Here is a 14,865-nt window from a genome sequence, read left to right on the forward strand (position 1 = left end):
AACACACTCAAAACAGTGGCGATGATAGTGGACTTCTGGAGGAAACTCCTGCACTCTGACCTCTCACCGTCATGGACAGCACTGTACAGTAGAGTCATTCAGGTTCCTGGGCGCCATCATCTCTCAGGACCTGAAGTGGGACATTCACATTGACTGTAAAGAAGTCCCAGCAGAGGCTGTACTCCTTTCGCCAGCTGAGGACGTTCAACCTACCACTGATACAGTTCTACTCTGCAGTCACTGAATCTGTCCTCTGCACTTCTGTAACTGTCTGCTTCAGCTCAGCTACCAAATCTGACCTCAGAAGACTACAGAGGGTAGTCGGGACTGCTGAGCGAATCACTGGCACAACCCTCCCTTCTCTCCAAGAACGGCACTCATCCAGAGTGAGCAAAAGAGCTGGTAAAATCACTCTGGACCCCTCACACCCGGGCCACTTCCTCTTTGAACTGTTGCCATCTGGTCGACGCTACAGAGCACCAAGATCATAAGATCAGTTTCTTCCCTCAAGCAATCCATCTCATGATGAAACATGCAATACACAACAATATTTATTCATTATTTATTTATCTTTTTAGATTTCCCTGCATTTGTACATAACACACCTGTACACACAAATACCATCTATTGTTTAATTTGTATATTGTGAATTTGTTTTTAAATATTTTTTTGCATATTGTTATTTCCTATTGACTTATTCTATTTTTATTCTTGTCTTGTCACTGTCATTCTGTTTGTGCTGTGGAAGCTTCTGTCACCAAAACTAATTCCTCATATGTGTAAACATACCTTGCAATAAAGCTCTTTCTGATTGTGATTATTATAATCAATATAATTATTATATTCATTATATTATATAATATTTGACATTATATTCTATTTCCAAGTATACACACATTTATTGCTTACACTCAAAGAAACTTGGTGAAGTAAAATTAAAATTAAATAATATACAATTTATAATAAAATAATAAAAAACAACAGATAATAAAATTACACACAAACTAGATAAATATGTATGTACACAATTATCTATATACAGATAGAATTATGCAAGAATTATGTATATATATTTATATATATATAAACAAGATTTAATAGAAAACATAAGTCGACATCATTTTAAAGTCAGTTTAATTTTTAGAATTTAGAAGCAACAACAGCATACAGCACTACATGATTTAAGTATTGAAAATAAAGATATTTATAAAATACATTTTATTATTATTAAAATAACAATTATTAAAAAAAAAAAGAATAAGCAACATACGTTACAAACGTTCTAAAAATGTTTAGTGGGACTTACAGTGAAAACAACGCCCACAACATGCTCACATCTGAGTGTGAGTGTAAATTCTCTCCAGATCATGACTCTGATCTATGATGGTGTGAGCTGTAAAAGTGCTGCTATATTTGCATACTGAGCCACAGTGACAGACCACTGAACATTTTCTTGGTGACTCTAAACTGCCGGCTCAAACTCCACCCTGGTGAACTCCCAACTGTCTGTGACAGCAGCTCACATTAACCTCCAACGTGAGTTAGTCGTCTGGGCTGGTTTATGCATTACAAATCCTCGTCAAATCCCCCAGAGTGATTCAGATAAAAGACTTTAAATAAGCATTCTACTGCTTACGTAAGCAAACAAACACAGATTATACATTCTATTAGTTCTCTTGAGTAATAGAGTTTCCTTATAGAATAAAAACAAAGCCTTGTGTGTTCACCATCCTCCACAATACTTCAACAATTTCAATCAATTTCCCAGTTCGTTGTCTGAATCAATTGACGTACAACGTAGTGCAAACAGACTATTTTTATGCACAAAGGTGCACCAGAAGGTCTGTTTCTTCAATGTATGTGATGGAGGGAGGTGTGGCTTGCACGAGAGGAAGGTCAGACAGGAGGAGGAGCTGCAAACGTTTGCCTGTTAATGTTCATCTGGCTGTGAGGAAGTCACCTCCTCTTCTCTCCTCTCCTCATCAGCCAGGCTTCTAGAGGAATCTGATGTTTCAAAACCACATGCCAAAGGTAAGCCAACTTTAGTTTTGTAATACATACTCTGTTGGGCCTTCTCAAGTTTTGCATTTGTCTTCCTGTACATTTTTCTGTTGCATCTGATAAAGTCTTACTTAACTTCCCTCATCTGAGCTAAACCACTGTACAGTTTAAGCTGGTGGGAGACTTCAGACTTGCAGTCTGATCACGCACACTCATGATTTAACAGGCCACTTTTATTGCTCTTGGTCTCCAAAAAGGGGTGTGTGAAAAGAGATTTCCAGGAAGGAAACCATATCTGCTTTGGCAGAGGGGCTCGTGAAGGAAAGGCAGAATGTGTGGAATGTTGAACGTACCTTTTGCAAAGAAACTGTGTTTAAATGCACCTCGGACCTTTTGAGCAGCTTTCACAAGAGTTTCAGGGTCATTTCTTTTTGTTTGTAGCAAATAGGCTTCATGTTTCTGATTCCATTTCATTGTCGGGGAAAACGGAGAGGACTCTTAGGAGCAGGAATTGTTATTTTTGTCATTTGATACTTGATGGTCAGACAATACGTGCATTGCTTTTGTTGAAACTGAGCTCTTTAGTTTTCTGTTGAAGTGAAACTTGTTTAAATGGAGTATCATTTGCTTGTGTATAGTTTTAGAAGGCAGTCTTTCGGCCTGCAGGCCTGTTGAATACAGCTTGAAAACAGTGAATGACGTTGCCACAACATGCTTCCATTCTTGCTGTTTTGTGGCAATTGCAAACTACACCACACTGCAGCGTGCATCACAAAGTAATGGTTGAGTTTATGATGCACGCTGTTTACATCATGAGTCATCACTTACTGAGGAGTTAGTCAGGGTCATTTAGGACAGAAAACGTGCTCACTTTGTGGTGAGCATGCTAAACGAAACATGCAAGAAGCAGAAATGTACAATGCTCATTTCATTTGTGCCAAGTTTGGTCTTGCCCCAATGTAATCGGTCAGTCTGCTGAAAAAAAGAGAGACTGCATTTGGAACAAAAAAATTGGTACACAAATAGAACTTGAAACTGAACTTTTATCAAATTATGCATGTCTATAATGACGTCTCATTGATTATTTAAATGCACATGCCTCTTTTCTTGCTTTCAGCATTAGCTATTTTTTTTACGATGGCAAATGCATCAAAATAAAGGTGCAACATGCATCACAAAGCAGAGGTTGAGTTTATGAAGCATGCTGTTTACAACATGAGTCATCATGTACCAAAGGCCTTTTCAGGGTCATTCAGGACAGAAAATGCGCTCACTTTGAGGTGGGTATGCTAAACGAAACATGCAAGAAGCAGAAATATCCAATATTCACTTATTCACTTAAGTTTGGTCCTGATCCAATGCAACTGGCCCGGCCACTGAAAAAACAGATTGCATTTGCACTTTGGTGTTGCTAATCATGCATGTCTATAATAACCTCATGCTGTTCGATTATCTGAATGCATATGCTTCCATTCTTGCTTTCAGTAGTTGTTTTGTGGAAAAAGCAAACTATCAAATGCACCAAAATAAAGGTGCAACAAGCATCACAAAGGAGAAGTTGAATTTATGATGCATGCAGTTTACAACATACGTCATTCAGGGTCATTCATGACAGAAAATGGGCTCACTTTGTGGTGAGCATGCTAAACGAAACATACAAGAAGCAGAAAGATCCAATTCCAACCAGACTGGATTTGCACTTTGGTGCTGCTAATCATGCATGTGTGTAATGACCTCATGCTGTTTGTTATCTAAATGCATATGCCTTCATTCTTGCTTTCTGCATTAGTTGTTTTTTTGGCAAATGCAAACTGTCACCAAAATAAAGGTGTGACATGCATCACAAAGGAGAAGTTGAGTTTATGATGCATGCTGCTTACAACATCAGTCATGTTGTAAGGCTTTTTCAGGCTCATTCATGACAGAAAATGCGCTCACTTTGATGTGAACATGCTTAAAGGAACATGCAAGAAGCAGAAATATCCAGTACTCATTTATTTTGTGCCAAGTTTGGTCCTGCCCCAATGCAACTGGCCAGGTCGCTGAAAAAAACTGATTGCATTTGCACTTTGGCACTGCTAATCATGCATGTCTATAATGACCTCTCGCTGTTCGTTATCTGAATGCATATGCCTCCATTCTTGCTTTCAGGATTTGCTGTTTTATGGAAAAAGCAAACTGTTAAATGCACCAAAATAAAAGGTGCGACGTGTCACAAAAGAAAAGCTGAATTTATGATGCATGCTGTTTACAACATCTGTCATCTTGCACCAAAGGCTTTTTAAGGGCCATTGAGGACAGAAAATTTGCTCATTTTGAGGTTAGCATGCTAAACAAAACATACAAGAACACTTAAAGGTTCCAAAGGCATTTTGCAATGATACCATAGAACAGGACTGTCCAAACCTGTTCCTTGTGAGCCACTGTTCAGCAGAGTTTAGCTCTAACCAGAATAAACACACTTTAACCAAGGTCTTCAGACTTGCTAGAAGTGTGTTGGAGCTAAACTCTGCAGGACTTGGCCTTCCAACCCATTTTTGGGTTCCCCAAAGAACGTTTCAGAAACAGTTCCATTTATTTCTTAGTTTGAAGAACATTTTAATCACCTAAAGAACCTTTTTCCACTAAAAAAGAACTTTTTGTGCAATGGAAAGGTTCCATGGATGTTGAAGGTTCTTCATGGAACCATCAATGCCAATAAAGAACCTTAATTTTAAAAGAGTGAAAATAAATTTTAATCTAAATCTAAAGAACCTTTCTCTACTAGAAGAAACCTTTTGTCCACTGGAAAGATTCCATGGAATTTTAAAGAACCTTTAGCAGCAGAAACATCCAATTAATTCTGTGCCATTTTTTGAGCAAAAATATCAAACAAAAAGTTGTCAAAACAAGTTTCAAGCACTCAAGTTTCAAGTTTCACACCATTTGTTATTGCTACCATTCCCCTGCTAGAAAACCCTGCAGAAACTTGTTGGCTAAAAGATGGTGGCTAGATTTTGAAATACAGTTGTTATTTCTTCGTTTACAACATGGTGATTACTCAAACTCATATGGTCTTTCTCATATTGTTTTATTTCGTCATTGCTTTCCACAGATGGGAGAACAAGACCCCAGTGACAGGCTGAGAGGAGACCAGCCGAAAGAGACGAAGGAAAATGGCACGGGAAGTTTCTCCCAGTTCTCCTCAAGCGTACGAACCATGGTGCGCATTCGCCAGAAGTACCAGGCCATGAAGAAACGGCGTCTTGAGATAGCAGCGGTGTCGTCCCAGAGCTTCATGTCTCCACGGTCCACCAGCCCAAAGTTTTTCACCTTTGAAAATCTTCAAGACACCATAAACTCTAACCCCGCTTCCCCACGCAAGCGGAAGAAAAAGAGGAAGGCACGGGTTTTGTATCCGAGCAGCATTTTGAGAGCCGTACCCACAAAAGAGAGAAGCCGTGCAAAGAACTGCCTCTACTTGCTGTGCATCATCGTATTTCTACAAATTTACAACGCCATTGAGAACTTAGACGACCATGTGCTTAAATATGATTTAGACGGACTGGAGAAAACCCTTAAAAGGGAAGTGTTTGGCCAACAAGAAGTTGCAGAGAGCCTTCTGGGTCATTTACATGATTATTTGTCAACTTATGTACACAATAAACCTTTAGTGTTGTCGCTTCACGGACCTACTGGAGTTGGGAAGAGCCACGTTGGCCGATTACTGGCTCAGCATTTCAGCTCGGTTGTTGGCGAGGGCTTGGTGATGCAGTACTTCGTTCTGCACCATTGCCCAACAGACGACGATATCCCACAATGCATCAAATCTCTGGACTCTCACATCTCTGAAATGGTCACTCAGGCTGAGGAAGAGGAGAAGATACCGGTCTTTATCTTCGATGAAGTGGAGCACATGCCCAGGGAGTTGCTGGACACATTGCAAGACCTGATTCATCCCAAAAACAACAACGAATACTTAAACGCCATCTACATTCTCATCAGCAACTTGGGACATGAAGACATCACCAAGTTCGTTCTGCACAACTCCAGCGTTGCCGTCTCAGGCCGTCTGAGCTTGAGTCAGGAGCTGAACCCTTGGTTGCGTAGCTACGTTGAAAGATACCACATGCTATTTTTGGAGGCAGAGCTCCTGCCCTTTATGCTTTTGGAGAAGAGCCACGTAATGGATTGTTTTATTGATGAAATGTCCAGGGAAGGATTCTACCCAGATCGATCCCATGTAGAAAGACTTGCGGAAGAACTATCATACTATATAATTGGCGAACGGGAATTTTCTCACACTGGATGCAGGCAGGTTGTGGCAAAAGTGAACCTTCTTTGAAACAAAATCTGCCGTGCAGATGGACAACGTGAGGAAAACATTATTAGTGCCATGAGGATGACCATTTTGAAAAATTGTTGTACAGTTGTACATAACATTTGTAAAAACAGAGGTATACAATACCGTAAAGTTTGGGGTCGGTAAGATTTTTTAAATATTTTAAAATAAGTCTCTTCTGCTCATCAAGGCTGCATTTATTTGATTAAAAATACAGTAAAAACACTAATATTGTTTTCTATGTGAATATATTTTAAAATGTAATTTATTTCTGTGATCAAAGCTGAATTTTCAGCATCATTACTCCAGTCTTCAGTGTCACATGATCCTTCAGAAATCATTCTAATATGCTGATTTGCTGCTCAAGAAACCATGATACATTTTTTCAGGATTATTTGATGAATAGAACATTTAAAAACAGCATTTATTTGAATAATACATCTTTGTAACTTTATAAGTGTATTTACTGTCACTTTTGATCAATTTAATGCATCCTTGCTGAATAAAAGTATTAATTTATTTGAAAAAAATAAATCATTCTAACCCCAGACTTTTGAACGGTACTGTATTTTTCCTCATACTTATACTGTGAAGAAGGTCCATGAAACAAGCACAACTCAAAATAACACAAAACAACATTCAATTTTTCTTCGTTTATTAAAATGTCTTAATTTCCACTGGAAAAATTAGGTACAAAGACCAACTTACTCAAGATTGTAAAATTAGTTATTATATATAATAACAAAATATATTATAGTAATATGGAAAAAACAGTTGGTATGTACAACGCATTGATATCTTTGCCCATAAAGCTAATTTGTACACCGAAACATATTCGAAATGGTTAGCTAGCGGCATTTTTTCCCACAATACAGAGTTGCTCTCTAGCCATCAATGAGTGTGTAATAGATAGTGTTGCAAGCTCTAAAAATACGCATGCTGTCTGTTCAGTTTCCTGTGAGGCCTAAAGCCCTAGAAGTGCAACATCACTCTAATGCAGCATCCTGAGAAATAACCTCAACTACAACCATGCAAATTTATGATCTTTGCTCACCGACGCTATAAATCAAACGCAAGTGCTTAGCATGCACTGACATCATCCAGAAAAACGCTCCAAGCTCGCAAATCTACCGCTACTTGTGTAATTTGGTTTGCTGCAGGTGCTCTACGTAAATATACGGCTTTCGTTAAATAAATTAGGTGATCTGCAAATATTTCCCTTAGAAGGCCAGGCCTTACGGCCAGTTGAGATTGAATCACTCAGCTCCCACAAACTTGCAAAAAGCATCAACATGCCGCTAAGTGTTTTTAATCACCGAGTGCTAGTGTGTGATGTAGGAGGGACAACATGAGGACTGGGTCCCTCTTCCTCTGTGTCTTTTGCTCTACGGCAGCTATGCTTCCAGTTCAAAACCCAGTCCTACTTTGTGTCCGCCGGTGTTGAAGTTTTTTCCGTCGATCAAGGCCGAGAGAGTGAGTTTCACCCCTTTACAATGGGAAAAGAGGAAAATAAGACATTAAAATATACACAAAGAGGTTAATAAACACCCTAAACAAATAAAACATTGGTCACAAGATGACTGGAATGAAATACTAGTGTATTACATATTGTGAAGTATATACCGTGTACTATTTAAGTTTTGAAATAGTATTTTGTACTTTTTTTGGCAAATTGTATGCAGAGAACACCTTTTAACAGTAGTATGCGACATTGCTGTCACATAATCTCGTGTTGCATGTTTAAATTAGTGAAATAAATTTTTTTAATAAAAATACATTGTAATCAATTTTAATTATATATTTTTTTAAAAAGTAGTTCACCCCAAAATGAAAATTTTACTCACGTTTATGAGACATTTACTCACCCTCAGGCCATCCATGATTAGGATGAGTTTGTTTCTTCGTCAGATTTGGAGAAATGTAGCATTGCATCAGTGTCTCAGCAATGGATGCTCTGCCGTGAATGGGTGCCGTCAGAATGAGAGTCCAAACAGCTGATAAAAACATCACAATAATCCACAAGTAATCCACACCACGTTAAGACATTTTTACTTTCAAATCATCAATTCTAGCAAGATTATTTGCCACAATCCATAATAACGCTTCCTCCAGTGATAAAGTCTATCTTCTGTTCTCCTCTCACATCAAAATCCACCCACATATTTGTTTAGAGCTGTTTCAGACCATTTTTGCTTGTAAACAGTGCTTGATCTGTGCATATGTCTCTCCTGATTCAGATGAGATGACTTTTTCACTGAAAAAAAAAAACATTATTATGGGCTCATATTTTAGCAATCATTTGAAGTTAAAACATCTTAATAATAGATTTATTTCTTATAGACACGCATCTCAAGACGTTAATTGATAGACTGGAGTGGTGTGGATTACTGTGATGTTTTTATCAGCTGTTTGGACTCTCATTCTGACGGCACCCATTCACTGCAGAGGATCCACTGGTGAGCAAGTGATGCAATGCTACATTTCTCCAAATCGGTTCCCATGAAGAAACAAACTCATCTACATTTTAGATGGGCCGAGGGTGAGAAAAGTTTTTGTTCCCTTAATAATGTCTCAACTTGAAAAAAAAATAATGAATCAAAAATGTTAAAAATCACTCTTGGTTCATTCTTCACACTGCACATGAAATGCATTGCACAGTGGGACAAAGTACTCCCTGCAGTACTCTGGTTGTACATTGAACATTTTGGCAAATGTCATCTGGTTATTCGGTGCATACAGAAAATTCACGAACTGTGAAGTTTACATTCTGCATACTGTAGAAAATGTAGAAGTTTTCCCTAGTAAAAAAAATGCCATCATTTAATTTTTTGAGCGGCATGACTTGAGGGTAAGTAATTTATGGGCTAATTTTCATTTTTAGGTGAACTAACCCTTTAATATTAAGCCTAAAATGTGTTTTAATATCACTATTAATAATCTTTAATTGCAAGATATTTAAAGTGTACCTGGTGTATACTTGCAATAGTTCCACTTTAGCACAATCAGTATATCTTTAGTTGGACTTCAGCACTACTTCTGCACAATTAAAGTGCATTAAGTACAAAATTAGCTGTTCCAATTTAGCAGACTCTAGCTTTAAGTGTACCAGTTTAGGTAATTGCAGGGTGTTTTTATTAAGCAAATAAATATGTAAATATATTTGTAGTATACTTAACACAAAATAGATGTATTATAGTATATTTTTTCACTAGGGTTGTGCTGTTCATATCATAAACAATCATTTTAACATGATTACCAGGTCGAAGACTCTGAGTGTAACCAACTCCAATCAGACTGGCATTGTTCACTTTGGCCTGTTATGAGGAAATAATGAAAAAATAAAACATGCTCAGGTTGGTCATTCCAAGCTTTGAATATTTAATATAACTTCCCTGTGAGCTTTTCAAGGGCAGATTTAGACCTGAAACAATTCTCGAAAAACATGGACGCAGATGCTTCTAGTTACACAAACCTTGATTTCACGTGGTGTTGTGAAATGTGTCAGAACTCGAATTATGTGTCAGAAAACACGTCTGCATTTGCATTATCAGCATTGCTGTCATGTACAACAGAACCACAAGCTTGCAATGCATTAGCCGAGAATTTGCATGTGTGATTGCGTACTTGCAAAGACTATGTTTTTTTGGTTTAACTGAATCCAAATGAAGTGAATTATCCTTTTCTCAACAACATAATGTGGTTGTGTGAAGATTGTTCATTTACAGACACCGAAGCATCTTTATCCAGCTGGTACTTTTGCAGCAACTCCAAAGCGTGTGTTGTTGCTGCCTGAAGTCCAGGCCAAAGTGACGGCCATCTCCAGCTGATCACTGACCTTCTGATAGACAGATCCTCCGAACTCTGCGCCGTCATTACTGATGACAGATTTATTCAAACACCCATTACATATTGAAGAAAAGGTTCAGTAAAAAATCTAGAATAAATAATACAGTGCTTACATATATTTAATAAAACGCTCTCTCTGGGGTTTTTTCTTTCTGGCTAACTAACAAGTTTACAGTCACTGTATGACTTGCCTGAGGTAAATGTAACATTATGTGACGATGTTTAGTAGCTGTTTCATTGACGTCTTTCTGTGGTTGAAACACTGATTGAGTGATTTCGTGAGATGTTTCTTTTAACGTAGTTTCTGATGATCTTGTGCTGTCACTGAGCTGAAAACTCAGTTTCATATCAAAAGTGACAAAGCACAAAGTTATTACTGGAGGGGAAAACAGCATAGACTAAAAGATCGCTTCTTGCGATTTAAGAATTTATATCGGTTTCAATAAAATGAGAATTTATTAAAATATCAGCAGGGTCGTAGCTAGCTAAATCAAAATATTTCATATTTAAAAACATAAAAAAGGTAATTGCGAGCTTATATTCTGAGAAATAAGTCTGAGAACTGCGAGATATAAACTCAAAATTGCAAGATATAAATGTACATCAAATTCAAACTTTATTCCTCGCAGTTCTAATTTTTTGTTTCTGCCACAGAATAAAAAAATGTAAAGTAATTGCGACTTTTTTCTCACAATTGTGAGCTTTTAAATCACAATTCTGACTTAATATCTTCCAAAAAAGGAAAAAAGTCCGAATTGTGAGATATAAACTCAGAATTGCAAGAAAAAAAAAGTCAGAATTGTGAAATAAAAAGTCGCAACTTCCTTTTTTATTTTTTTATCCCGCGGCAGAATCAAGCTTCCATAGCAATTTCTACAATATCAACTTAAAATCCTCTGATCGTGTGGTTTTTCATTGATTCTTACACGTTGGTGTGAAGCTGGAAGTCTCCGGCCTTGTATCCCAGAGCAAAGTTATTTTGCACAAGTTTGGATTTGGCCGTGTCAAAGGCCATCTGGTAGCCCACAAGCCAGCCTTCGTATCCCAGAACCGCTGCAGAGTGCACAACCGGACCCTCGAAATCAATGTCGCAGCTCACATTGACGAAGTCACGCATGTAGCCAGTCTTCAAAAACAGACTGTCAAAGACACCAAACCAAATCATCAAACCAGCATTAATGCGTCAGATATGTAACGAATCAGCTCATGACAGGAAATATGAATAATTAACCATAACTAGTTATAATTAACTATTCATATTTTAGATCCGCTGTAGATATTTAGCTGACCTCTCAGGGTCAACTGTCTTGTCAATTCTAAGAACGTTAATTTCCTGGTTAAGGGAAATAACTTTCTTACTGTACAATTCTACAAAAGCTTGTAGCGTAAATCTGCATTCTATAATACAACAGATTAATAGATTAATCCAGGTTCAGGTGTCCAGGTTACCATGAAACCAGGGGCCTGTTCGTGGGGTGTTACAGAGTATTTGTTAAATCTAGCTAACAAAATATATATTGTGTGTTTGGGTGGTCCAGACGCTACAGATACAAACAACTCACCCTGAGTTTGGTACAAAAGACGTATCCAGGGCCACTTTCAACCCCTGCGTCAGCTGAGACGACAATACAGCAAGTTATGAATATGATAGCAAACCATTGTGATCATCCTCTATGCGACTCTAAGGGTTCTAAGGTCATGTGGAGAGTTTGATCTGACCTGGTCTTCCACAGACATTCTGTACTGAGCATGTTGTCTGTGTTCCACTTCTGGTTCAAACTCAATCCCAGATCCTTCATCTTATACTTGGTCTCCAAACTCCCGCCGGCTTTTCCCGTGTCCGTGTTGGTGGATCCAGATGTGTTGAACTCCTGCAGTTGGATTAGAGTTTACGAACAGGATTAATACATATACTGTATATAAACTAGGCAATAGGCATGCATGAGCAACAAACAGCTTTTTTAATCATATCGGTCAGTCAACTTAGAAAAACTAGACTGTTAACTACTTTTTGTGTTGTACATTGTTTTGATTTCAGTTTGTAATTTCACTAAGTCTAAGTGCATTTTTGTTTAAAATTGAGAAAATAGTATAGATTAATAATATTGGATTTTTATTACTGAATTACTTACAATTAATTTCTAATTACGAAATGATCTGTAGTGATATATATAAGCATAGACAATTCATGGGCTGATATTTGGACATTTTAAGCTTTTTTAGCTTTCTACCAATGAGTATTATTGTAATATTATTCATATAGTATTATAATATTTATTAATATTTTCAATTAGTTTTTAGTTTTATATGTTCAGTTTTAATTTTAATTTTAGTAAATGTATTTTTGCTTTTGACATTTTATTAGTTTTTGTTTATATATATTATTTCTATATTTAATATATTATTATTCATATATTTTCATCTTAAACTTATTTCAGTTAGTTGCCAAGGCAACATTTCTCATTTTTATTCAAGTTTAAGGTTTTCAATATTTCTCATTTATTTCAGTTACCGAATTACCAATTTTTCTATTACCGATTTTTTTAAACCAGATTTTTTAAATAATATTAATTTGAGTTATAGTTAAAAACAACCACACTGCGACGGAAAACCCTGTAATTATCCATTACAAAATGACTGATTTTTAGCAATTTTTTAATAACAAACTTTTAATAGTGTTCATTTTAGTTTGAGTTAAAAATAACACTGTTTCCGACAACCCTGTAATTAACAGTTAAAAATATCTGTCAGAAAGTCTATATTTGTGCATTATTAAAAACAACACATTAAATAAACAATAAAACAGACATTGAACATGAAGAGGACAGTGTGAGCCGGTGTCTCATGACATTACTGGATGGCAGATGGTGTGTGATGTGACAGAATTAGGTTTATTTTGATTGTGACCCAGAAACACAGACGGGACTGGACTCTTATTTAATTCTAGAGTGATGTTGGTTGTGTAGTCAGAGAGAAATGATTCAATGAAACCACAGAGATGTGTGGGCCTTTAGAGTGAAACCTGCCACATCACACAAATACTCCTACAATAATCTTACCATCTAAATGCATTTCCCAAAATGTGCATCAAAGTCATAAAAATTGCGCTAATGTTTACATGACAATTAAGCATTAAGGTAACGAAATTTGCACCTTAAGGGAATATTTCACCCCAAAATTAACATTTTCTGTACATTTTCTCACCCTCAGACCATCCAAGATGTAGATGAGTTTGTATCTTCATCAGAACAGATTTGGAGAAATGTAGCATTGCATCACTTGCTCCCCAATGGATCCTCTGCAGTGAATGGGTGCCGTCAGAATGAGAGCCAAACAGCTGATAAAAACATCACAATAATCCACAAGCAATCCACACCACTCCACTCCATCAGTTAACATCTGGAGAAGCCAAAAGCTGTGTGTTTGTAAGAAACAAATCCATTATTAAGATGTTTTAACTTCAAACCATTGCTTCTGGCTAAAATATGAGTCCTCTATAATAGTGCTTTCTCTAATGAAACAGCTGTCTGGTCTGAATCAGGAGAGAAATCTGCACAGATCAAGCACCGTTTACAAGCTAAAACAGCTCTAAACAAATATGTGGCTGGATTTTGATGCGAGAGACAACAGGAGATGGACTTTTTCACTGGAGGAAGCTTCATTATGGATTATGGACTCATATTCTGCCCAGAAGTTAAAAACGTCTTAATGATGGATTTGTTTCTAACAAACTCGCATCTTTTGGCTTCACAAGATGTTAATTGATGGACTGGAGTGGTGTGGATTACTTGTGGATTATTGTGATGTTTTTATCAGCTGTTTGGACTCTCATTCTGACGGCACCCATTCACTGCAGAGCATCCATTTGTGAGCAAGTGATGCAATGCTTTTTCAGCATTTATTTTTCATGTTTGTGTGAACTATTCCTTTAATGGGTCTTTAAAATAGACCTACATTTTATTTATGCTAAATATAATTTTGTTTTATTTTGGCCAATGTGTATTAAAAAAATAAAGAAAGTACTGCTACAAATTAATCAACAACTAACTCACCACTCCATCTTGAGATTTAGTCTTGAGGTCCAATTTAACAATCCCAAAACCTACAAACAAAACAAAGACATGAATTACAGCAGAATGCAATTCATCCTGTAAAGCAAACATCTTCTCCAAAACGCTGCGAGTTTTCTCACCGAAACCCTTGCTGAAAATGTCCTTGGCCGCTTTCCCCAGGTCTGAGTATGCAGGAGGAACAGCCATTATATCTGATACATAAACGAAAGGGAAAATATCAGCATATTTGAACCATCACTAAGCTACAAGTAATGTCAAAAGAAAGCGGGGATGAAACCGCAGATAAAGCAAACCCACAAGATGGCATTATCAGTTACCAAACCCACTGTGTGAACGTAGTTCATAGTAGTTGTTCATTTTCTAGCCTTGTAAAATATTCTTTCATAATCTGTACATGATTGCATTCTGACTGCCAACGCATTTCACTTATAAACTTAATTAAAACATTTTTATGAGGGCCTGTTAGATGCTGGAAAATAAGTGGACAACCAGCAAATTATAATTTGGTTGCATGCAAAAAAATAATGCCAGCCAGCCTCCTTCATATGCAGTGCATCTATTTGTGCATGATTATCCATGTGGGTTTTTTTAATTGTACAAATAAACTGAGATGTAGGCAGCATT

The 14,865-nt window shown here is 37.0% G+C and overlaps 1 protein-coding gene and 1 pseudogene across 1 annotated transcript; one reads left to right on the plus strand and one right to left on the minus strand.

Moving 5' to 3' along the window:
* The first annotated feature begins 1,979 nt into the window (after positions 1-1,979).
* Positions 1,980-6,369, plus strand: tor4aa (torsin family 4, member Aa). The gene is made up of 2 exons (XM_016259914.1): positions 1,980-2,031; positions 5,096-6,369. Exons 1-2 carry the CDS (start codon positions 2,008-2,010, stop codon positions 6,323-6,325), a joined length of 1,254 nt encoding a protein of 417 aa, XP_016115400.1. The 5' UTR covers positions 1,980-2,007; the 3' UTR covers positions 6,326-6,369.
* A 770-nt stretch (positions 6,370-7,139) lies between these two features.
* Positions 7,140-14,427, minus strand: LOC107573483 (voltage-dependent anion-selective channel protein 2-like; annotated as a pseudogene).
* Positions 14,428-14,865: the final 438 nt, after the last annotated feature.

Source organism: Sinocyclocheilus grahami, unplaced genomic scaffold, assembly GCF_001515645.1.
Source record: "Sinocyclocheilus grahami isolate Dianchi unplaced genomic scaffold, SAMN03320097.WGS_v1.1 scaffold1957.1, whole genome shotgun sequence".
NCBI lineage: Eukaryota > Metazoa > Chordata > Actinopteri > Cypriniformes > Cyprinidae > Sinocyclocheilus > Sinocyclocheilus grahami.

Coding starts and splice junctions, on each gene's coding strand:
- tor4aa (XM_016259914.1), top strand. CDS start 2,008: ATGTTTCAAAACCACATGCCAAAG. Junction 2,032..5,095: donor TTCAAAACCACATGCCAAAG/GTAAGCCAACTT, acceptor TGCTTTCCACAG/ATGGGAGAACAAGACCCCAG.